Raw genomic sequence first — 24,300 nt, 5'->3', positions numbered from 1 at the left:
TTGTACACATAATATTCGTATTATTCCTGCGTGAATAGTCTAGTATTTGTATTTTTTGTATGGCTGAGTGCAAATCAAACTAATTGAATCATGGGAATGCCCTGTAGGATCCACAATTCGCATAAATGTAAACATTGTCTATCTCATAATGACCACATATTGCTTTCCTCACTGCTCTATGTCAGTTCTTGGATGATGGAGAGCTGCAGGCAGTATGCTTCTTGCAGCATACTTAACCAGTCCTGCGGCTTAACATTCTGAATGTCATTGATCAAATTAGTATTCAGAGATAGACACAGTAGCTTTAATTTATATCCCCAGCAGCAAGAGTACAGGGCTGTAAGAATAGCAGTGTAGCCTCTAGGGACTACTGTCTTGGCTGTTGGACTTTAGCTCCTCTTCCCATGACATTTGTTCATCTTCACCATCTTCTGAATAAGTTCATGCTCATAGCCTTCGCACTTTTACATCAAACGTGTACAGGCTAGCTGGGACCTGCCAAGCTAAAGGTGAAGCTTGTGAGTAAAGGCTTCCATTTTAAACTACGGATTGGGTGAGAAAATCCTAACAATAAAAAGAAAGAGAGACCATCTCCCTTCACTAATACACCCCTGAGTATGTCCTTTGAGAGAGGCGTGTAATTCCTAGTTGTTTACTAGCGGGGCTGTACTTTAAGGTGAAAACATGTGACACTATATAAATGTTAAACTGGGAAATGCTTCACACGTAAATTTTTGTTCTGCAGGCCAAGGAATCATGAGTGTTGAAGCATCAGTGGGACATTTTAGCCACTTTAGCAGAATGGCTTTAGGGATGGCAATGTTGTTCTGAATGTTTGACATATCTAACAGCAACAATCATGGACAGATTGCCATGTTATTCTGTTATTCATGGTCACCTTAGGATGAATCGTAATGACCATAGTGATCCCCTGAAACCTATTTTGTTTTGTGTCATGAGGTGATGACAAGTTCAGTTCACATTTCTCTTTTCCACCTGAACCTAGCACTCTGATTTGCTTCCGTTTTGTTTGGTGAGCAAACTCTGTGTTTACAGAACAAGCACTTCTACATTACACGTTTGCTTCAAGGGTTTCAGGAAGAGTTTATCACATCTATTGCCAGTGCAAATATATTTGACCAACAAGTTACTTTTAAGTGTTTTTATGCTTTGTTCTCTACCTCAGAAGCCATACAGGTGATTGCCTCCTGCCTAAGGGTTGTGGCATTAGAGAACAGTTGGTTAATGTTCCTCAGATTGTATAAGGTGTTTATTTCTTGATTTTTTTTTTCCTTTCATTCTTTTTTGGCATGGAGTTGCAGGCAAAGCTTTGATACCTGTATGATTGGATTGGTTTTGAGGAGAATTTGATTTCATATATTGCAAGTCTCCCAGGCCTGACAATTGACATTAGCTGCAATATTCATACAGTCTGATCTATACCCACTCCATGCTGATAGAAAATTTTGTATGGAGCAGAGATTGAAGTTAGAGGTGCCACAAGGCTTTGGCTCAGCGTAAAGGCAGATCCGGAGGATCCCATTTCGGGCTATTCTCCATCGACATGCCTGTCAGCTTGCTCTTGTCTTTCCATCTTCAGCCAAAGAGCTTTAGACTAATCTCCCTCTGTATCCCTGTACATTGTCTCTGGTGCAATCATGCAGAACCCCAGTATGAAGACAAACAAGGTTGAATGTCCTCTAAGGTGTAGGCATAGTGAATCTGATGTAAGCCTTCATTTTAAGAATGGTCCTTTGCTCAATGGAGCAAAGGGATGCTCGCCTTGAGGGACACACACACTGTATACATATATAAATATGCAGATCCAACAAAAGCTTCACATATATTTAAATAAAGCTTTGCACGTTTTTTTTTTATCTAACTTAGCCTTCAAAGGTTTGATCGCAGAGTGTCAGTGGTGTCAGTGTAGTTTCAGTCTCAATATGATGATGCAGCTATTTGAAACCAGATGAACCTTTTGAACTGATCAATACAGCAGTGATTGTCTGTGACTGTGACTTCTGCTAAAATATTTTGTAGCCATGCCACAGGTGAGGCTCCAGGGAAGGTGATGTCCATAAAATTCAGGGTCCACAGAGGATGATTCCTGCAGACTTTGGCGATCTCTTGGATTTTCATCTCCACCATGACGTTCGCATTTACAGTACTGAGTGAAATACCTAAACAGCTGTTGGATGGATTGCCATGTAGTAGCTTTATTAGTATGGCTATGGCAGGGTATTATCCTAGCTAACATGTAGTCCTTGAACAATAAATATTGATTGATTTCTAATTCAAGGTAGTGGTCCAAGTGAGGAAAATGAAGCATCTGAGCATTCAGCAGCTATCACTGAAGTGTCACATGTACAGGCCACTGTATGGAAAACTATGTTATGAAACCATTAAATGACTCAGTGTTGGTTTCTCATACTGACATTCATTACTCATGTGGAACCTTCAAACTCAGCAGGGTAATCGCTAATTGCAGGATTGATAATGCTGCGACATGCATCCAGGTGATTACTCTCAAGCATTGTAAGACCAAACTACTCTAGAGAGTAATGCTGGTTTTCCTGTTTATCTTAGACAAGGTTGATTAAAATGGGAAAATGATTGATGTCTGATGCTGCAAGGATGGAGAGACCATACACTGGAAGAAGTCCTATTGATAGAATTATCAGCTTATAGTTCGTAAGCTTTGTTTGAAAACGTCTCCTTATCTTAACAGTCTTAGTCATAAAGTGGAGTTACTCACAGATAGAATTATGATGTTAGATATTACTGCTCGGTGTGCCAAGGTGCTGTCAACAAAGAAACAACTGTGAACCCTATGAAAGCTTTTTGTTTTATGGTTAGTGTAGATCAAGAGTTGGAGTTGAGTCAAACATGTATTCCTCTTGTTCTTTCTGTCATTACAATTAATGTGTGTGGCAGTTTTTGCACTTTAAGCTGTGCACAAAGCTCAGCACAAGGACCCAGTGGCTCTGTGTTCAGTTAGTTTTTCATTAGTTTTTGTTTTTAATCTGTTTGTGTGACACAGTTGTTATATCGTTCATGAAATGTCAGAGGATCGCCTCAGTCATTACAATTCATCCTGTGGAGAACAGGAACATCTGTGCCAAATTTTGTGGCGATCAGTCCAATAGTTGTTGACATCTCAGCCTGGACCAAAGTGGAGGACTAATTAACCCACCAACAGTCACTTTGAAAGTGTGGCTAAAAGAAAAGAGTTAGAGGAAGTCCTTCATATCTTTGGCTCTTATCCCCACTGTGTGATTTGTGGATGCACACAGTTGTAGTCCTGTGGAGTAGCCTGTGTGCTTCTGTATGTGCTGTCTTGCGTATTTATTTTATTTGTGCCAGGTGGCACCTGCGCAAGCATCTCCAAATCTAATTTACCAAGTGAAAGAGTTTCACACACAGTTCACTCTGGAAGTTTGCCTAAGATGTAGTCAGCACAGCAACAACGTCAGAATATAAAAAGAAAGTAAAAGTCATAATTTCCGACTGCAGTTTTTGCACAATCTTCTCCTAAATGCTTACGCTAATACATACATATGCAGATGAATTCCAGCTTTGATCACTCACAGAGTATTTCTGGGGCAGAGTGCTCCATATCTCCATCTAAAGCGAGTTGCAAAAGGCTTAGTATTTGGCCCTGACTGAGATAACAGAGAAATAATTGGTTGCTGGCATCAGTGCTAGACAGTTGTTTCAATAGCCCTGAGACTGTTGAATTCAGGCTTAATGAATGAGACTGGAGATTGTGGAATTAACCTGGGGTTTGGCTGCTGGAAATGCAAATCAGAAAGAGGAAGCATAAAGGAAGGAAGATCAGAAACACTTTGCTGATAGTGGAACAGGAAACGAGGCTCAAGAAAGAATATTGGCAGCAAAGTCAAAGAAAAAGAGAGATGGATACAAAGTGGATTATATTTTCCTTTTTTCCCAGGTTAATTTGATAAGATTTACTTTCTGACAATGAAGTTTTCAGTCTGATATCAACATCTTTACCCACCCCTACAGAGTTGTCTTTTTCACAGCAGCCAGGAAGTGCTACGTTCAGAGAAAGTTAGATTCTTGTCTCACTCTGCCCTCTGGTATCACAGATCATCAAGCTGATATGAGTGTTGTGTGTGAGGTTAAGAGATATCATGTTTTCATAGCGGTTCTGGGTAACGGAGTTCCACATATTTCACACACTTCTCCCTCACTGCTGTTTGGAGCTGCCAAAATGTCAAATTGCCTGTTGCTGCTTTGAACCCTATATATTACATCGTCACATGTTTGTTTGATGAAACATAAAACTCTTTTTCTATTTCAACAACATTATTAGCCTAAACCATTCCTTTTGTTCTGTTTCTTTTTTCTTTTCTTTTTTTCTCCCCCGTTTTTCACAGGAACTGATCAGCAATTCACAAATAAGTGGTTCTGAACGTGTTTTTGGACCATTCAGTAATTTATAATGTGTCTGGCTGCACAAATCCATCCAGAAATCACATCCTGAATATATCAGGTGTGGGGGCAAGAGCAATGTCACTATTCTAGTATATGGTGTTCAAAAAAAAAACCCTAATGCCTAACATGAAACATTGTACTGCAGAGAGCCCTCTATTGCCATTTTTATCAATTCTGTGGCTACATTGAGAGGCTCGTGAGCTTTTTTTTCTCCATGTAGCAATCAATGAAAACCTGTATTTTGAGAGCATAAATCAGTTACATAAAAGCAAAATCAATTATCTTTAATTACTGTCATTAATGTTTTCCTGTAAAGTGATTAATCATGCGTCCTCGGTCGCTTTCAGTAGTCGAGATAATTAGAGTAGGGAGTGGAAATGATGTAGGACGTGGATGTGAAAATTTTCTTTTATTCTTCCGTTGTACCGCTACTGTAGCATCTGCGATGGGGGGCAACTACTGCAACTATTTTTTTATAAGTGAAAACCATTGCTCTATTTCTCTTTACATGCCATATTGCAATATCTGTTGACCGAGACATAATTTTGTAAGATATGTTTTAAATATTATATAGATTTTTCATATCAGTCATCCAAAAACAGAAGTTACATTACTCCCATTCCTTCAAGGTTGTAATAGCAGTCCTGCAGTTTAATTGGCTAACTAATCCTTTAAGAGACTGAGAGACCTAAAACCTGAATCCCTACAAACATGCAAAGACAAATTTGTACATTTACATATTTTTTTTTTAATGCCTTTGAGGTTTGACAGCAGTGTGTTAAACTGCTAATCTTATGAGCATCCTGATTGATTGATACCGCAAATAGAAAATTGCTGGATTGCTGCAGATTAACATGTAGACAGCTCCCCACCTTGACGCAATTGTCACAGAAGTGCATGAGGTTCTCTGGCCAGCAGAATTGCACCCTTGATTGGTAGAGAGAGCTGGTGTGGAGGATAAAAATAAGCCCTTCAAGAGTGTCCTTTTTTGTGATTATGGGTCGTGCTGCTGGTGTGGCTATGTATGAGGCCAAGATGGGAAAATGAGCAAAGTCTCTAACAAGTTTCCAGGTTAACAAAAGAGTATAGTGACTAAAATACATTAAATTGATGAGAGTCATCGGTGTAGTTGGAACCAGTTGCCGTGTTTGACCAACCATGACGCTTGGATGAAACCAGCTGCTATAATTGGGAAACTAAGGGGAGTGGAACAGTACGGAATGGAAACCTTATAATTGTTAATCAGGCTGCCTCTTCTACTATAAGTAGCATAATTATGCCTGTAAAACCAGTGCTTCCATTAAGTCCAGCACTGCCCTTTGAAAAAATATGGTATGATTTCATTAAAATCAAAGGCTACAGTAATCAGTTTCCTTCCTTTCTGGTGAAAGTCTTGCCAATTAGAAAAATCCGTTTATATACTGATTGGGTGGATTTAAACACACAGGTACAGGTGTCTTGTTCTTTTCTGCTTGTGTGAATAAGAACATATTTTTTCTTTCTCATTTCCAACTTGCCTCGCTACAGAAAACTTTAGCAACCAATCAGCCTTACCGATGTTCAGGCTCTCGCAGTGTGTATTTGCAGGTGTGTGTGTCGGCTCAACTGTAAACCACTGCAAACTACGGTTTCCCATAACACCCTTCTCTACCCAGATCTGCAGAAATATTGTGGGCTTGCGCAAATACCTTGTAATATTATTCTAAGACTGCATTACCCACCCTTAGATTCTTAGCTAAGTTGAATTTCTAGTTAAGTTTCTCTCTGGCTTCTCTTTGTTCTCCTTGCCCTACTTTTGTTGCCAGTGAAGATGCCAAAAAAATACAAAGAAATAAAGCTTATACTCCAAACGCTGTCTTTTGAACCTACCCTCCTGCTTCTACCTGTGCAATTCTCCTTCGTTATAACCTTGTGCAGCCAACTGGGGATTAAAAACAGCATCATTTGTCCTCTGCAATCGTGATGAGGATTTGAATAAAACAGGAATAAAAGTGCAGAGTTTACTGAAATTCACAAGGTTTCATTTTGAGCCACACTAAATGGGTTGCAATCAAATTTGGTATTGTCGTACTCCACACTCCTCCTGTGTGATTGACAAAGCTGACTGGGTTTGATGCGAGCGATACATTACTTTTGAGTGTCGGCGCTGACTGCAGCCTAACAATATGCCTCCATTACTTTTGATTGGCAGGCCTGAACACAGACTCGTGTTTCACATTTCCGGTGCTGATACTGTGTCAGGACGCAGCCATGAGAGAGCACAAACAGAATAAAAAACTGGCATGCTGCAACTTTTCAGTGATAAACAACAGAAGCTGCAGTTAATTTGCGCATACATGAAATTCATACTGTAAAGTGTCATATTCTCCCACTTGAGATCAGCAGACAAAAACACAAATGTGATGTGTCAGTAGTTGTATTAGGGGACCTGAAACTGCCAACGACACGTCATCAGATCAGCACTGTACTGTGACATAAATAAAGAATGCATGGTTTGGCATGAAAAACGTCTCACCAGAGCAAAGCGGTCCATGACTTAGATGAGACACAATTGACGGGGATGTGACAGTCATGGAGATGAATGAAAGAATATTATTACCTAGATGATGTTACGCTGTTGGGCTTTCAGACTCAACATCCAGCGGCTGTCAGAGTGAGTTACAACAGCTACTGCTACTGCTGAAGTGTGTTGATGCTATGAAGCCTGCCCTTTAAATTCAGTGTTAAATGCAGTGTTGCCCTTTAAATTCTTTCACTGTTGATGGCTGTTGTAGATCAAGTCAGAAATCTTGAGCTGTTATACCACGAGTACGACAAAACATGTTTCTTTTCAATCACTCACATGCAACTGAAGACTTGAATCTATTCATATGAATGGTTGTTGTGTTGGAATATCTAAAACATCAGTCCTACACCTTCAAATCGGCTCATTTACAGGTTTTTTTTAAGTGACTTGTTTACAGTTAACATTTTCTTGTCCAAAATGATAATTAATGATTACACATGTGGATTTATATTTCTGTGTTTGAAAGCACATGAGATAATGCTTCTATGATACTGGAGACGTTTTTTATGAAATGTAATTTTTCTCCCGAGTTCTGAGCTTTAACCTTATCAGGCTTTTCTTTCTTATTGGTACTGAACAACAACTCAGCAGAAGTGTCTTAAGTTTTATCTTTTATTCTTTCTTTGTTTTCTATCTTCTCCCTACTCTTGCCTCTCTCAGGTAATGTTGGCTGCTTCCTACTGGTCGTTGCTTGCACCTGCAATTGACATGGCGGAGGATTCTGGGAAGTACGGCTCATTTGCCTTTGTACCTGTGGCTGTGGGATTCACGCTTGGGGCGGCCTTCGTTTATTTAGCTGACCTGGCCATGCCCCTGCTGGTAAGAACCTCACACACACATACAGTATATATGACTCAGAAGGTTGTAAGAACAGTGTTTGTAGTGGTATGTGAACACTCTGCATCAAGGAATCGAACCGGTGACCCACTGATCTCCGGGCGGTCCAAAGTCCAAAGCTGCATGTTTGTCATGACTGGAATCTTGACTAATTATTGTGTAATATTTAGAAATGTGGTACATGTTTAAATTTATATTACAAAAGCAGACATTTGACAAATGGAACAAAATGACTTTGTACTTTGCAGCACTCGTGTTGAGAGCACTGATTTTCCGGCTGACTTCCACTGAGCAGTTTGTAGAAATGACTGGATGTTATCTGAGGGTGGTTCAGTGTTATTGTCATGCTGAACAAAATTGCCTTTGTTCTTCTTTTTTTTCCCCATTTAGATTTGATTATAGATTTCCTACCACCAACAAATATACAAGAAAGACAGTGTAGACAGTATGACACTACGAGGACAGGGCTTTTACATAGACACAAACCAGAGGATCAACACGTGCTTTGCTCCAACAGATAAATATATTTTGAAGTTTTTTATTTTTTATTTAAAAAAAAAAAAAAAAAACTTTAGTCAACAGGAGTAGGTAAGATGGTTGAGACCAGGAGTGAGTACTGTGAGTCCAACAGTGACCTTGTTCAATTACAAAGAGAAGAGGGAAAGATGTTGCGAGTCCAGGAGTGACCTTACTGTGTCTCCTAAGCCATTCCCTGCCCTATCCAGAGATGACAGAGATTATTCTTGCTTCTTCCATGCTAACAAGGTTCAGAAAGCCCTCCAACCATTCATTTGAATTAAAATAGTTGGCTTTTTAAACCTCCCGATTCATAAGGATTGTGGGTTTTGTGGCAAGGCATGAAAGTGTATCTCTGACTGGATCCCAAAGGGCCTTGACAGCTGGACAGAGTGCCCACCTCCCCACAACCATGCCAGCATGAGCCTAAGTGTTTTGGATCCATCTTTTTAAGTCCAGAGGGATTAATGTACGCTCTGTGCAGCATTTTCCACTTTATTACCCTAAATCTTACACATTTGGACAATGACTCTAAATACTGTTTCTCTCAGGTGGGTCTTCCTCCCATGTTTTCTGTGTCTGAGTATTGCTATTGAGGGAAGATTGGAGAGGAAGCTTATATGTATGCCTGAGACCATTCCCCTCTCAAGTTTTTTTAGACTGTTATTCAGATTTTCATGGCAACATACAGTAAGAACCCTTTGAGGTTATTTTTGTGATAACAGCTTTTAACTGCCAATAAGAAAAGAGGATTCATTCTGATTGACTCTTGTTTGTCATTTCTGAAAATGGAATAATGGCATTGTCCTTCACTGTTTGACCTATCTGATGTAAAATATGTCCTTGCATAGGTATGTTGATTTCCCTCCTGCTGAAAGGAGCAGATTTTTCCATAGTGGACATGAAGGGAGAGAAGTACCACAATAATGGAGAATTGTCTCAATGGATGAGGTGTCTGCCATTGTATGAAAGGTAATAGAGATTCAAGTCAGCCATGCCCAGTGCACCTTTACGTCTTGGTGTAGATAACTTCTTGTGATTTAATCTAGATTTTTTATTGTTCTGTGGAAAGTTAGACAAAATAGTATTTATTTCTTTAAACAAAAATTGAGGGATTTGATGGATGATGGAGGATCTGAAGTCAGCCAATCTTGGGGCGACACTGATTTTCAACATATCTGCTCTTCCTCACAAAGATAAAGGTAAAACTGTCCATTTTACACTTCTATTCCAGTGTATGTCCTGAGAATGAACTAAATGATTTGGTTCTCCAACACCTACAGACACAAACACAGTGGATAAGATACTCTCAATAGAATATCATCGGTGTATACATTTATCTTGAACTGATATCCACCCACTGAGATACCCATTACTTGTGGATTCAGGCTAAAATAAATATTAAAGGGGATGCTGGGCACCCCTGCCGTGTCCCCTGATATAGATGGAAAGGGTCAGAAAGAAAGTTTTCACTTCTAACTGTGGAGAGCGGTGCATGGTAGAGTGCTTTAAACCATTTCATATAGATGGAACCAAAATTTTGATAAAATAATAAATAAACCAGTCAAAGGCTTTCCCAGCATCCAGCTGTATTGCAATAGCTGGACGCTGAGAAAGCCTTTGACTGGTTAGAATGGCCTTATTTTGAAAACAGATTAAATAAATATGGTCATTCTAGCCTGTCAAAGGCTTTCTCTGCGTTCAGCTATACTGCAGGTGCTAGATGTCAGAGAGAGCTGGCGCTGTACATTACTGAAGCAGTCTCCTCATGTTATCAGCTGACTGGCGTCCACATTCACTAGAGATGGAAAGACTTTCTTCAGACGGAGACTTTTGTTAAGAAGACCTAAAGGTCGGAAATTGCTCATTAGCTGGTTGTTTCTCCCTGGTTTTGGAAGAAGACATATTGTGGGGGCCACACGCTGTCAGTGGCACTGACTGATTTTCTATCATGTCACTGTGCAACTTAGCCAAACAACAACAGATGCAAACAACAAGCATTTATAATATTCAATAGTGATGCTGTCATTTCCAAGGCTCTTTACAGGTAAAACAGATTTTGTGGCAGGTTGTTTCGTTTGTTATAATGAGAGCTTCCAACTCATCTTTCTGAGTTGCATGTAATGCTGGAAGTGAGACAAGCTATTGTTTTGTACTGTGCGTTCGGCTAAGTATGAATTGCAGTAAAAATCTTTAAACACATGGTTAATTAACTTCTGACCCTTCATAATGACACATTTACAGTCTCTTATAGCTGGAATTGACTGTTTTCTCTTCAAGTGTTTGAACTGAAGATCAATCATCTTTCCCTTTTTGTCACCACACTCAAAGCGTTTCCTATGGAGTCGATAAAGAAAAGAGGCTGTCTCTTCATGTAATGTTGCTGGAAATTCAGCCCTTTGTGTGAGCAGAGCTTTCTGAAGTAGCATATTTTTAGGACCCTGCATATGTTGCAACCCCATTATTTTTAGTTCTGTTAGTAGATTATTTTTACTTTCCTGCTCTTAGCCAATGCACCACCAATTATCTGACCTCGGCAGGTGGCCTTAAAGGCCTCCCATACAGTTTGAATAGACAAAACAGAGTCCTATTTTCTTTTCAGTGGCAGAAATAGAAATATCACTCATTAAAAGTGAATTATTAAATGTCAGTTTTTGTTTTCATTAGCAATCAGGATAAAGCTAATTGACCCGGGGGCCTGGTCTGATATAACTGTACTATGCATAATATTTCAGCGTTGATTACATTTTTAATAAGACAGTTGGATGTCAAGAGGAAGTAATTTCTAGAATAAGAATTGTTCACCTTGGTATAGTATGTATATTCACAAAAATGAGGATTCAGTAACATCAGCCAAACATACATCAGCCAATGCCAGTGATTCTAACACCTCTTTAAAGGCACTAGATAGAAATCCATCTACTGGAAGAGGGTGACCCGAGCGGTCTACAGAGGCATTTTTGGCAAGATTAAAATCACCACTCTTCAGAATAGGGCTGTCAGTGTGCTCTCCTAAGAGGCAGCCAAGAGGACATAGAAAAGATGCTTTGGCAGAATTTGGAGAATACATGTTAACTAGTGCGTATTTTTCATTCTGCAGTGTAAAGTCTAACACAAGTATTGACCCTCCTTGTCATCAATTAGATTAAAGGATCTTCTCTTAGATATCAAAATGCTAACGCTTCTAGTGCCTCTAGAATCTGGGGAGGAGAACACTTGGCCCACCCATCTTTGCTTTGGTTTGGTTTGAGTGATTCTTCCAAATTCAAGTGGGTCTCCTGTAACATGGCTCTGTCACTATCAAGGGCCTTTAGATGTGACAAGATTTTATGTCTTTTGACAATGTTCTGAAATCCATGAGATTACTTTTGTAGTGTTAATCACCTTTTATCCAGAAAACAGAAAGACCCAGGTCAAAACCTAGTATATGGCTGGACAGTGTATGGTCGTTGGGGCTACAGGATGTTGAAAACAGTTGGTAAACTGTTGTAAACAGATACTCTCAGTGGAAGGTAGTTAAAGCCTTGAAAAGTTGCTAAATGTCTCGAGACGATGTAATACACTAATCAGCATATTCATGATGTTTTCCTGTCATATTTGCATTCTGCTTAGTGTCAGCTGGTTTGCCACTCTCCTACTTTCTGTCCTCACATATACAGTAATTTAATACAGCTGAATTCCCAATAAAGCTGTTCGCATTTGCAGCTTTGTTCTGTCTCTGTCAGACAATGGGACAAGTATGAAATAGTGACTGAAGCATGGAGCATTAAGACGACACGATGAGCGGTCACTTCCAAGCTGTGATTTCAGCTATATTGTAAAATGATCACTCATAGAGAAAGCTAGAAACTCATTCACATCCATGTCAGCTTCTGTGTGGTAAGTTAAATTAGAGGCACAGATGTGCTTGTTCTGCATGTGCATATATTTCTAACTAATACAGTAGAAGGAAAATGTCAGTTTTAAGCTTCTGATTTGTAAAATAACTAAAAAAAAAAAAATTAGCAACTTCAAAGAACTGCAAAAATCTGTCCTCATAATTGGATATATTGAGACATGGTCCTGACCTTCATTCCATTTCTTAGAGAGTCACATTAGAAGGTTCCTTTCAAACTCTGTCCTTTTTTGTCAGTTTTTACTGTGATTACTACATAATTACATGATCCTTTTTTTGAAGGCCTCCTCAGAAATTACTTTCAAGGGAAATATTAAGGAATCAGGGATCTAGCAACGAAATTACTACCATAATACGTTTCACAAAAGCTGTCTTAGTGAATTATGGTTGCTTTAGTGTGACTGTCAGATTGACTCCCACATAAAGAAAATGGGTTAGTGAGTTTCTGAAACAGATAACAGCTTTAAGCATTTAAGTATTTAACTTCATTTTTAAAGTATGTATGAGCTTCATACAGCTGCCTAATGGGTAGATGCTGATAGGGCTGTTCTCGAGTCCAGTCTCAGGATGTTTTTGTTTATCTCAGACTTATCGCAGACTCTGGGGTGTTTTGACTCTGACTTATCTCGGTCTCGCCCCGTGTCTTGCCTGTTAAGTCTCTGGTCTCAACAAATGACCAGTTGTAATATGGTACTGTCCATCACGTACACACGTACTGTAAGTGTAGAATTTGAACCTGTGCTTTTCTTTTTTGGGCCTGAACTGAAGTGATCTACAGTTAATGCCGTTTATGATTCAGTTCACTTTGAAAACTGAATCAAGGTCATTATTATTTTAACATGACTATTTGTGCAGCCCTGCTTGGAATGTAATGTATTGTGATTAATAACCGTTTTTCAGGCGAATGAGAAAGTTAACCAAGGGTTGATGCCTGTCAGAATTTAAAGAGATGTTCAAACCTTGAATAACAAAAAGCTGAAGCTATTCCCTGAAGATTCAATAATTCTCTTTTGACCATTTCCAAAAAAGGAAAATTGTCTCTTGCTCTAAAGCGTTGCACTTGTCAGCAGTGTCTGATGATTAAACCAAAACACCTCTGAGCCCTTCGTCTGACCTGAGTTTAACAGAACAGGGACGTGGAGAGACGGGGAGCGAGACAGACAGAAATGTGATGCAGCCACTGCAGTCGGAGCAGCAGAGAACAGCTGTTGCCTTAAGCCGCTGCAGTCACGCCAGGACAGCAGCAATGACACAAATTACATATGAAGGAGCGGCTGACACATCACCGTCATGCACACTCATGCAAGATGACACACACTCATTTAAACACAACACATACACACACACACACACACGGCCTACTAATGTTTTATTCACCCACAACTCTTAAAAGTTAAAAAGAGATTACTGCCTGGTGCTGATAACATCATATTGATCAGGGTGTAGTTGCATTTCTGCTCTAAATTTAAGTGATGCACTGTGTTTTGTGCCTATTTTGCCATCACATATTGTGTGTGCATATGTATAGTACACAATACATTACACATGTATAAATCATCATGTGTATTAAAGGCACACAGCAAGTTTCCAGCATGTATCTTGTCTTCACATTACAAAAAAGAAACATGTATTAACTCCTAAGAAGTTAGTGACAGGAAGTTAATGGTCAGAAATGGAAGGAAAAATAATTGTCAAAAAAATAATTATGTGTAACATTTACACGCTGCAACACAGTTCTGTCATTTGCTGCTTGTTGCTGTTGTGTTTTCCACTATATCCATTTTAAGCTTCCCCGTCTGTAGGGCACTAACACAGCTACAAAGAAATAAAGAGATTATGATGAAACTGTATCTTGTGTCCGACCCAAAAAAAAACAAAAAAACTCTTTCTACTCTTAGACAATGATTAGATACTCACTTACAGCTGCACTGAGAGTCTGCTTAGCCTCACTGGTAGCCATTAGGACTTACTGCAGTCATTTCCTGCCTCCCCTCTAAACTCAGCAGGAGCTAATTGGGCAGCTGACCCTCCTGGCCCTGAAACCACCCATGCAGCAGTTCAGTGGCTGCACTCTCTCAGCAGTCTGAGGCAGCAGAGATGAAAATGGACTTGCACAGAAAGAGATGTGTATCAGCAGTGATGGGCAAAACAAGGCTTTCTTGAAGCGCTTAGACCTTCTAACCAGTTGTGGTGAAAATGGGTTTCATGTCTCAGGGTATAAAGTCCTCACTACAGGTGCATGCTGGCCGAGAGAATTTACAACAGGAAAGCAATTTTCTAGCATTTTTTGCAATAGAGGGGTCAATTAAGTCTTTTCAGTTCAGCTGGTGCTATAGTTATATAAATAAATACTTAGCAAGCACTGTTTATTCCTTAAAAAGACATACTTGGTCTAGAAGGAGCATCATGGCATACATTACAGATATCATTTTGACTCCCCCATGTTGCAGCAGAGTGGTTAAGGCTGTCAGACTGATCTCAGAAAGTTTGTCGATTGGTAGTACAGCCTCAAAACCTGATAGTCCTGAGATGAAGATGTTAAAGCCAGAGTCTGATGTATTGTAGCACTGTGTTATTGCCTAGTTTTACACTTTGATGTGACCTTTGTTTTTTGCCAGTGCAGTAAAATAGTGCCATATGTGAGTGAATGTGCTTTGATCATAAATGTGCTTGTGTAATTGCTCAGAGGTGCTGGTGAGCGATGGAAGACAGACACACTGGGCCTCATGCAAGGACATTTTCACGTTATTATCCTACGTTCTCTTACTTTTTCCTGCGAGACTTGTTCACATGAGTGTTCTGACTTGGATTCACTAAACTCTCTTTTATCTGCAAAAACTTGTATTTTTAAATTGCCTATTTCAACCTGATGAGCATCACCTGTTCACAAGGAGATGGGTGCTTGAGAAATGTGATAAATAGCATAATTTAATGCCTGTTCCACTCCATTTGTGGGCAAGTTTCATTCACAATAATGAATAAAGAGCAGAAAGCTCTGCCCTCAGAAATTAGCTGACGAAAACACAATATATTAAGCAGTGTCAGTTATACAGGTAGCTGTTAATATTAATACAGCTGCCAACAGACTGTTATAATGTGACAGAAATAAAGGAGGAACAGCTTGACATGAAATTATAGATGCTTAAAAAAAACAGAGGATGATCCTGGACTGTGACGAGCATAAAGACCCCGAGGCAGCTGTCGGAGTGTGAGAAACTTTCCAACAGCTACTGAACTGAACAGGCTAATGAGCTAAAATATGCCAATTTATAATTTTATTATAGGGTTTTATTTTATATTTTAGTTGAATTCTATGACATACTTAAACGTATTTAAAAAGGAACAGAAGAATTATGTTTCTGAAGTCAAACATGTTCATGTGACTCGCATGACAGGCCCAGAATGGCCTTTAATTAGCAGGAGTGGTTTCTTGCATGAGGTTCGGTATCTTGCTCTACATATCCAGTAGTTATGAGCAGTCGTTTTCCCTCATATGTTCATCAAACCTAACTAGAAAGAACCCTTTCCACGTCAGTTGTGGAAAAACGTTAAGAAACAGGTCCTCAAATGTCACTAATGATGGAGTTTTGGATCCAAAATGCTCTGAACCAAAAATACCTCCGTGTGCTGTACCTTACTTTGCCATGACTGGGTGCTTTTTTGGCACTTGAGTGCCAGCCTCGACTTCCAGCAGTGTTAGCACAGATCCGCAGAGTCTCAGAGGTTCTGCAGAAAGTCTTGCTGACTTACATTACATGTCTTCCTTGACACCTGTTTCCTTACATCGTTCATGTTGTTTTAGCCCTCATGCCCTTTGTTCCATTACATTTCTTTATAGTGAATTTCCCCCCACATCACTCTTTTCCACTCTTTTCCTTCATCTTCTGACTCCTCCTCGGCTCCCTGCAGCCCTCATATCTTTTCATTTCTCCACATATTCCACTTCTCCTCTGCCTTCCTTCTTCTTCATCTGCCCTTTCTTCTCCGGGTGCCATGGTGACAGCAGTGGAAACGCTGGGCTGTGATAATAGCTCGAACGGAATCAACTGGAACATGGGGGGGTCTTCCACACACACACACACACGCACGCACAAACACACACACACACAGCGGGGGGCCATCAGTGTTTGAACAGCTGCTGGTGCCACTTTTACTGGCTCCTCAACAAACACTGCAGCTGAATGAGAAGAACGATGGAGGAAGGGCAAGATGGACAGAGAGGGAGAACTGGGGTTGACAGGGAGAGAAGGATGGCAGTGATAAGGTAACGGATGGAAACAGGGGAGGATGAGAGAGAAAGGGAGAGGAGAGAGAGGCTGGCAGAGAGCAGGACTGGAGCTAAGAAAGCCTTCAAGCTTGGTGATGAAAACCAGGTAACCAAGACACTGTATAATGGCTCTTTTAGCACCACTCCCGTTCCCCTCTTTCTTCCCATGCATCTCTGTCTTCTACCCCTCACACTAAAGGAATCTAAAGGACGTTGAATTAACATCTTCACATGTCTTACATACAAATTGAGATCCAAAAAACAAAAGTGTGAGCTGGAGTACTGAAAGCCTGAAATCTCCAAAGTAACTGTTGAATAATTGATCCTGGTTTTGGATTAAATGACCTTGCCTTGCACTATGCAATTTGCGTGGAACTCCTACCTTGTTATGTCTGTCCTCTGACATTTCACATGGCAATACCTCAATTAAGTACTGACAGTACTCTACACACACTCTATTTTAGGATCTCTATCTTTTAATTGATCTTCTTCCGCTTGTATCTACCGTGTGGCCCACACTTTTTTTTTTTTTCATACACACACATTTTTGTAAAAATGCACTTCGGATGAACTGTGTAATTGTGACGCTGTCTCTAAATGAGCTGATGAAAGGTCTCTGAATCTGGTGTTCTGTAACCCTGCTGGGACTTGTGTAAAGAATATTAAGCTAACAGAAAGTATCACAGAGGCTACGGATATTAGGTCAGAAAATTAATATTGTGATTATTTATGTTGCAGTGTAGTCGGAAGCGTCCTAGTTAGCTCCATCCTAGTTTGCTGCTCTGTGTGATCATGTGTTGCTCTTGATCCTGCACACTAAATTGTGTGAGTTTGGTCTGAAACCAGTGCAAGGACAGAGGGTGTGGTATGTTTTTCAGATTAGCCCTCTGAGAAAATGTGAGGATTCTGTTCCATTTTCACTTTTCTTTTTTCTCCAAACTCTGACTCGTGCTCTGCAGATAATACGTGTGAATCTAATAGTGTTTGCAGATACATGCAGAGACTCTGATGTATCTGCACACACTTTTTCACCTTATTATTCTCTGTGTCCCACCATACTGGCCATCACCATAACAACAAACAGCGAGCAGGGGCAAAGGAAGTGTTGGCAGCCTGGGATGGGAGCATTGCATCATGGTATACGGTATATCAGCAGATCTGGGTTTCCCGTCCACAGTATACGGGGGGGGGCAGTTAGCCAAGTGGACAGCAGTAACAATGGCCAGAGCACAGCAAACACATGACATCTTCAGTGTTTGCTGTGTCTGGGCTATAGCTGTCTTACTGGAGTGACTGACTGGGATGTTTAGTCATGGTTACCCAGGATGGAAGTCTCAGCCGCTGGGACACTGTAACTGGGACACTCAGACTGTAAAATACTAGACTTGTTTTTAGCAGGCTCTTACCTTCATTTCTGCATTTTCTTCTTAAAAATGGTGAAATACAAAGTGGAACATAAATAAATGTAAACATAAATAGAATAAGAATAAGAAATGAGATCAGGATATCAACATATTTACAATGTAATGGAGTGTGTGAATGCATATATATTTACAGAAAAAAATATTTATGTACAGTATATATAGTTGTGTTTCAGCAATAAATGTGATGAATGTGAGCGATTCTCCTTTCAGACTAGGCCAGTCGAGTCATTATCTGCGTCTCCAGTCCGGCCTCTCTAACATGAGGACACTTGCCTCTCTTCACCCTCAGATGAAGGTGTCAGGAAGACTCCTGAGTTGTGACCAGGGTCCTTGCTGAGCTGAGTACTTTTGAATCCCAACCCTTTACGGCCAATAACAGGCCCAGAGGGTTCCTCTGTTGGGGATGCTCTGCTGGTCAAAGTGCAGTTCAGGGTGAGAATTCAAAGTGAGAGTCTTGTTTATCTGCCAGGTTCATACCCTGTTTGTAACAAGTGAGAGAGAGAGAGAGATGTTTGTGTGTGTGTGTGTGTGTTATTGCCGCTGTCATGATTTAATGTGTAGTGAGCAATGGACGATTATTATGTTTTTTAATCTTGTAACATGAGCATATCTGTGACTCCACAGCAGATAATCTGTTAGATTTCTCCTGTGTGTGATGCAGCCTTATTTCATAATTGGTCAGCATTTTAAATGTTCTTAGTCAAGGCCCGTTAAAGCCATACACACACACGCACACACACAAAGCTTAGCTGTCTGGAAGTGTTAAAGAACAAACATTGCAGCCACCTGGGCAGCCGTCTTTAATGAACACACACAAACTCTTTTGTCTGTTTGTGTCGTTCTCTCTCAAAAACAGATTGGAGCAGAGTGCTGAACAGACATGGCCTTGTTACCTTTCCCTGATGCTTCCCTCCCACGTCTGCTGTCAAACAGGTTCCCTCTATCTCCGAGGGGTCCCTGTCCTATTCTTGTTCTGACAAAGCGCCGTGCCTTATTACACCTCCACACAAAAGAGCTTAGCTGACTTTATTACATTATTTTGCATACATGATGAGATGTAATGGAAATCAGCCTTCTGTCTGTTCACTGTGCACTATTGTGTCACCACATAATGAAGGAAGCATGGCTGTTAGGAGACTTGAATTTCCAGGTCTGTTGTTTTTAACCCCTCCAGCCATGATTGGAGCACTCCAACCTGGCAACGACTCACCCAGCTTTGATTAACCGTGATTGGCTGACATGAACAATAGAAGAAATAGGAGTCTTGTTAGAAGTTTTCTTTTCTTTTTCTTTTTTTTTCAGCTTGTCTTTTCATGGTTGAGCATGGTTGTCTCCTTTCTTTGAGGGAATGTCATTTTGTGTTGGGTACTTGAATACCTCGCAGATCACGATTAAACACTGCACCAAGCATAAAAAAATGTAAAGAATTTTTAAAAAACCTGTTCTGAATGTGGTTTTTAAGCCACTGCTCTTGTTGCTTTTGGGCTTTTCAAGGACTCTGACCCTTCACAGAACATAACCATATGTCAAAGGATATAATTTAGTCATGTTAAATTCATGTTAAAAGCGATCACTAAAGATGGACATCAGCAATTTTGTATTTCAGTTCCATAAAGTTGAGCAACTCACAAGAGACAAATTAAAGGACATAGACCAAGAGGTTCTGACTTTTAGCCCCAGTGGATTCAGCTCCAACCACACTGGATTCTCATTAAAGCCTGTTAAAGACTCAGTGTCTCCAGTTTGTAACACAGGCTTTCTCATTTAAATCCTCAAGCCCTCACGACGTCGTCACAGTAATTTTCACAGACATGACAGGGCCCCTCCAGAGGCACAGAATTCATTTTACAACTGTTTTGAATTGCTAATTAGTACTCCCCATCAGTAGTAAACCTCAGTATTTTAAATTGAATATGAATACTCACTGATATATCACCTCACCTATGATCATGAGAAATATATTATTCACGCCTCCTCACAGTTAGAGTACGGTCCTAAACTAAACTCTTTAACAGCCCACTCCAGTCTCAAGTTTTACCTGTAAGAGTCATGATTTAATATCTTTGTTCATCATCTGTGATTTGAAAACATCAGATTTCACTCAGTCAGACACAGTCAGAGATGTAACAAGAGCGAACCATAGTTCAGTTCTAAAATAATAACGCACCACAGAGTGTCTCTCCTGCTGCTGACGGGCTGTCAGCCGAACTGGACAGCAGTAGACGAGGGTAAAAGAACATCCTTAGCTGTGTCTTTGTACTCCTGAGTGTTTCAGAGTCACTCTCTGTTGCCCAAAATCATATTTTCCCAACATGGTGAATATCATCTCATTTGGGATGGGAAGCTATTCCAAGCAAGTCTTACAACCCTGTGACCTGAAGGGAGTAATCTACTATCACTGTCTGGATTTTTATCATACTTGGTCTCTCCAATACAGACTGCAGGGAGCTATACTGTCTCCCATGAGACTGTCAAATGGCTGACACTGAGAGTCTTATACATGATAGATACGAGTGCTAGGAGACACTGCGGGTAGCTGAATGGCTTGTGTGTCTGACTTACTATTAAACCAAATTGTGCTTTGATAATGTGGCATATGCAATATGATGAGCTCTGGTCTCCATACGGCCTTGTGGTGTTTCGAGTGTATGCATATTAAACGTGGGTGGCCCCAGTGGGAATGAAACTCATAATTCCCGGAGCCTTAGTTCCATCCTCTACACACTGAGCTGCACAAAACCGAGCCCAGCACCTGTGGAGAGTTTCAGACAGATGAAGAAACACAGCAGCAGGGACTAACACGAACAGGGGAAGGTTTATATAACTGGATTAAAAAAACAGAATTTGACACAGCTGGCTTGGTCCAGGTTTGGCTGATGATATAGAAGCAAACGTCCCTGACTGAATAATTATTTGCACTGGTTTCTTGTTTGTTTACCATTTTTTCTCTGTTTGGCACTTGAGGTTAAGTATGACATTAGATTCCATCTGTGGGGCATTTGGACAGCATCAGTTGTTTCAGCAAATGTCCAAAAACCACATAGTAGTTCCTCGCTTTTCTTTCATAACTGCTTCAGTTCTTTGAGGCATGGATTCCACAAGATGAAGGAAACATTCCTTTTAGTTTCTGCTCCACATTGACATGATTGCTTCACATCAGTTCAGCAGATTTTCCACTACATCCCAAAGGTGAACACCTTTCCTACTGGATTCAGATCTGGTCACTGGGGAGGCCACTGAAGTACACTGAACTCATTGTCATGTTCATGAAACCAGTTTGAAATGACCTTTGCTTTGCGACATGGAGCATTATCCTGCTGGAAGTAGCCATTAGAGGATGGTAAACTGTGGCCATAAAGGGATGAACATGGTCAGCAACAGCACTCAGACAGACTGTGGGATTCAAACCATGATTTGACTGGTATTAAGGGCCCAAAGTGAGCCAAGAAAACAATCCCCACACCATTACGTCACCACCACCACTAGCCTGGACTGGATGGATTCATGCTGGTGACGCCAAATTCTGACCCTACCATCTGTGTGCCTCAGCAGAGAAGGAGATTCAGCAGACCAGGCTTTGTTTTTTTCAGTTTTCAGCCTGTCTGGTTTTTGGTGAGCCTGTGTCCACTGCAATCTCATATTTCTTTCCTCAGATTCATGGCTGAGATGTTTACAAAGATCTTGTATCTTGTAAAGATAAATTTCCAGTTTTAATGTAAATGAGGTCCGAGCAGTTATTTGAAGCCAAACCATGATCTTTTCTTGACCCTGACCAAGCCATTTTTTTTTGATTGTTACAACATCTTAAGAAACACTTAAATGTGTCATTGTTGAGGCCAAACACAAACAATTAATTGGTTGTTTACATTGAAGGACTTCTTTTGGTCCTGACATTTTTCTATTAACGCCTTTGTCATTTACAGAAAATTGTCCTTCTGTGTCCAATCTGTGTTTCTCCAGTGCTTAAGCACACACACACACACGATGCGCAGGTGCTCACAAGCACACATTTGCGTAATTCCATTAGTCATATAAATTTATGTGGACAGTTTCTAACCAAGAAGAATGGCGCCGGTTGAAAACCTCTGAGTGCACCTGTCACAAACCTTTTACCACTAATAATCCAATTAATCACTCAATGTGCAAGGCTTTTGTAAATGCTGTATAGGAACATACACACACACACACACCAGTATCAAAACAACTTGAAAGGCCTTTATTTACTCTTTGCTTTTCTATTATTTATTTCTATATTTTCATTCTTTTTGTAGACCATGCATTTCTTTTTTTTCTTTTTTTGGTCTTGATTGGTCGCGAAGGCTTTCATCTTTTTTTTTTTTTTTCCTGTGTGTGTGCAGTTCCATTCAGCAAAGTTTTCTCTGGCTCTTGCTCTTTGACTCACTCTTCCACCTGCCTTTTTAAAGTGAGGCCAACATAATTGCATCTCTGAACTGTCATTACTCTCCGCTGCCCCTTCATACATCATCGGTGTCCCAGCTTCCAGTGCGGTGCGTCGTGGAGCACAGTGACCATTTAATGAGTACAGGTTGTCTCCCTCTGCTCCGTCTAGTTGGTTTGTTACCTCCTGGGTGTTATGGAGATTTATGTTGGCCTGTGAATAAGTAATGTCTTCCTTATCTGAGGCGTCTGTAGAGCTCTTTCGGTGTGTGTATGTTTAATGAATGATGCTGGTGAAACACTGATACGCTATCTCGTCAGTGTTTAGAGTTAAAGGGAGACACGGAGGTGCTGAATGTTCCTCAGAGGCATTTTACAGCATCAGAAAACACAGGCAAAGATTTAAAGGAGGATCGCTTTGGATAAATGTCCATCAGGAACATTGGTTGTTATCATTTCTCAGTGGCAAGAATGTGTTATTGCCTGCCTCCAACAGTCCTGAGGGCAGAATGTGTTTTTGCTCTTAAGGATAAAACGTAGAAATCAATCATTTTTTCAGTAATTTCAAAGCAACCCAAGGAGCCATGACTCAATATGACTCTTCTGATGTGCTGTTTAGAGTCAGTGGCATCAGACGAGGTGTGTGATTTCAGAATGAAGTACATATTTTTGAAGCTGCAAACTTGCCCTCTGTTGTTGCCAAAAAAATTTTTTTTGTTGCTGTTGGCTGTGGCTCAGCAGGCAGAGCAGACTGTTCACCAGTTGCGGTCCAGCAGTGTGATATCCAACTCCTCCTGCCCACACGCTGGCCTACCCTTGAGCAAGACACTTAACCCCAGTTGGTCTTGATGGTTATAGGCCTGTGCTTTGCATGGTAGCTCTCTGCTGTTGGTAACTGTGTGTGTAAATGCGTGAATGAGAAGCAAATTGTAAAGTGCTTTGGATGAAAGCACTAAATAAATGCAGGGTAGTCGGGAGCTGAATTATTTATTGCTGGGGCCATGGAGTTTTTAGTAAACACAGGAATAAAGCTAGGCACAGATGTGTGGCGTTTGAAAGTTAATTGCAAGTATCGTGTGCCTACAGCAAACTCTTTTGATGATTTAAAAGTACTGCACACAAACAGTAATGATCCCTGTTCTTTTTAATAACATAAAAAAATTAAGTATCCAGCTCTCTGACAGGACTGATCGATAAGACGCAAGAGCAGACAGATGCAGAAATAGACAGTTGGCTTTGGAAATATTGACAAACAAGCAACACAAACAGGGATCATGCAAAAATTCCTTTAAAAATTTACAAATTTAGTGGCTAAATATTCCAGTCAGGAGTCCTGCTCATACCAGCTCTGAACCAACCTCTTTTGCTGGTTGTGGGTTTTTTTCTGTGGGGGGATACTTTGACAAGGCTGCGTGCCTGGTTCCCTTCCTCTGGCTGCCAGCTGGCAAACACTGCTGGCAGCTCTGCCAGCAGCGAGCAGCGCTGGAGGAGCTACTGTAGCACGTCACCGGTCTTGCAACTCTTTCCCGACTCCTGCTTCCACTCTCTCGTGTTCAGTAGCTTCAGGTTCCTCTTGACGAGACCGTTTGATGATGAATATGCATTTTTACCACACAACTAGCTTACAAAAGCAAGAAAAGAGTAACAGTTCACATTAGTAAATACATCTCAGGTGATTCCAGTGCATAGAAATCTACTGTGGCAATTGGGGTCTCTACTAGACTGGATCACCTGAAGACAATGGGAGAAATAGGTGCTAAATAAAGGAAATATCTTCATTAAACTTCTAGTAATTTCTTGGTGGGGCTGTTACAGCATGAAGCCCCACCTATGTGCCCTGCTACACAAATTCAAACAAATTGCACTAAAACTAAAACCAAAACCTTTTTTTTTTTTTTTTTATTTTAAAGCTACTTGAACTAAGATTTAATAAGGATTA

The 24,300-nt window shown here is 40.4% G+C and overlaps 1 protein-coding gene across 3 annotated transcripts in view; it reads left to right on the top strand.

Annotated features, from left to right (window-relative positions):
* Positions 1–24,300, top strand: part of LOC121175478 (zinc transporter ZIP11-like) — a 103,935-nt gene that overhangs the window by 10,127 nt on the left and 69,508 nt on the right. For all 3 annotated transcript variants that reach the window (XM_041029253.1, XM_041029252.1, XM_041029254.1), the window contains exon 4: positions 7,685–7,843. In XM_041029253.1, coding sequence (XP_040885187.1) covers positions 7,685–7,843 — 159 coding nt within the window. The remainder of the gene's footprint in view (positions 1–7,684; positions 7,844–24,300) is intronic.

Source organism: Toxotes jaculatrix, chromosome 21 (assembly GCF_017976425.1).
Source record: "Toxotes jaculatrix isolate fToxJac2 chromosome 21, fToxJac2.pri, whole genome shotgun sequence".
Taxonomy (NCBI): domain Eukaryota; kingdom Metazoa; phylum Chordata; class Actinopteri; family Toxotidae; genus Toxotes; species Toxotes jaculatrix.
Note: the sequence above shows the minus strand (reverse complement) of the source record. Positions and strands in the feature narration are given on the sequence as shown.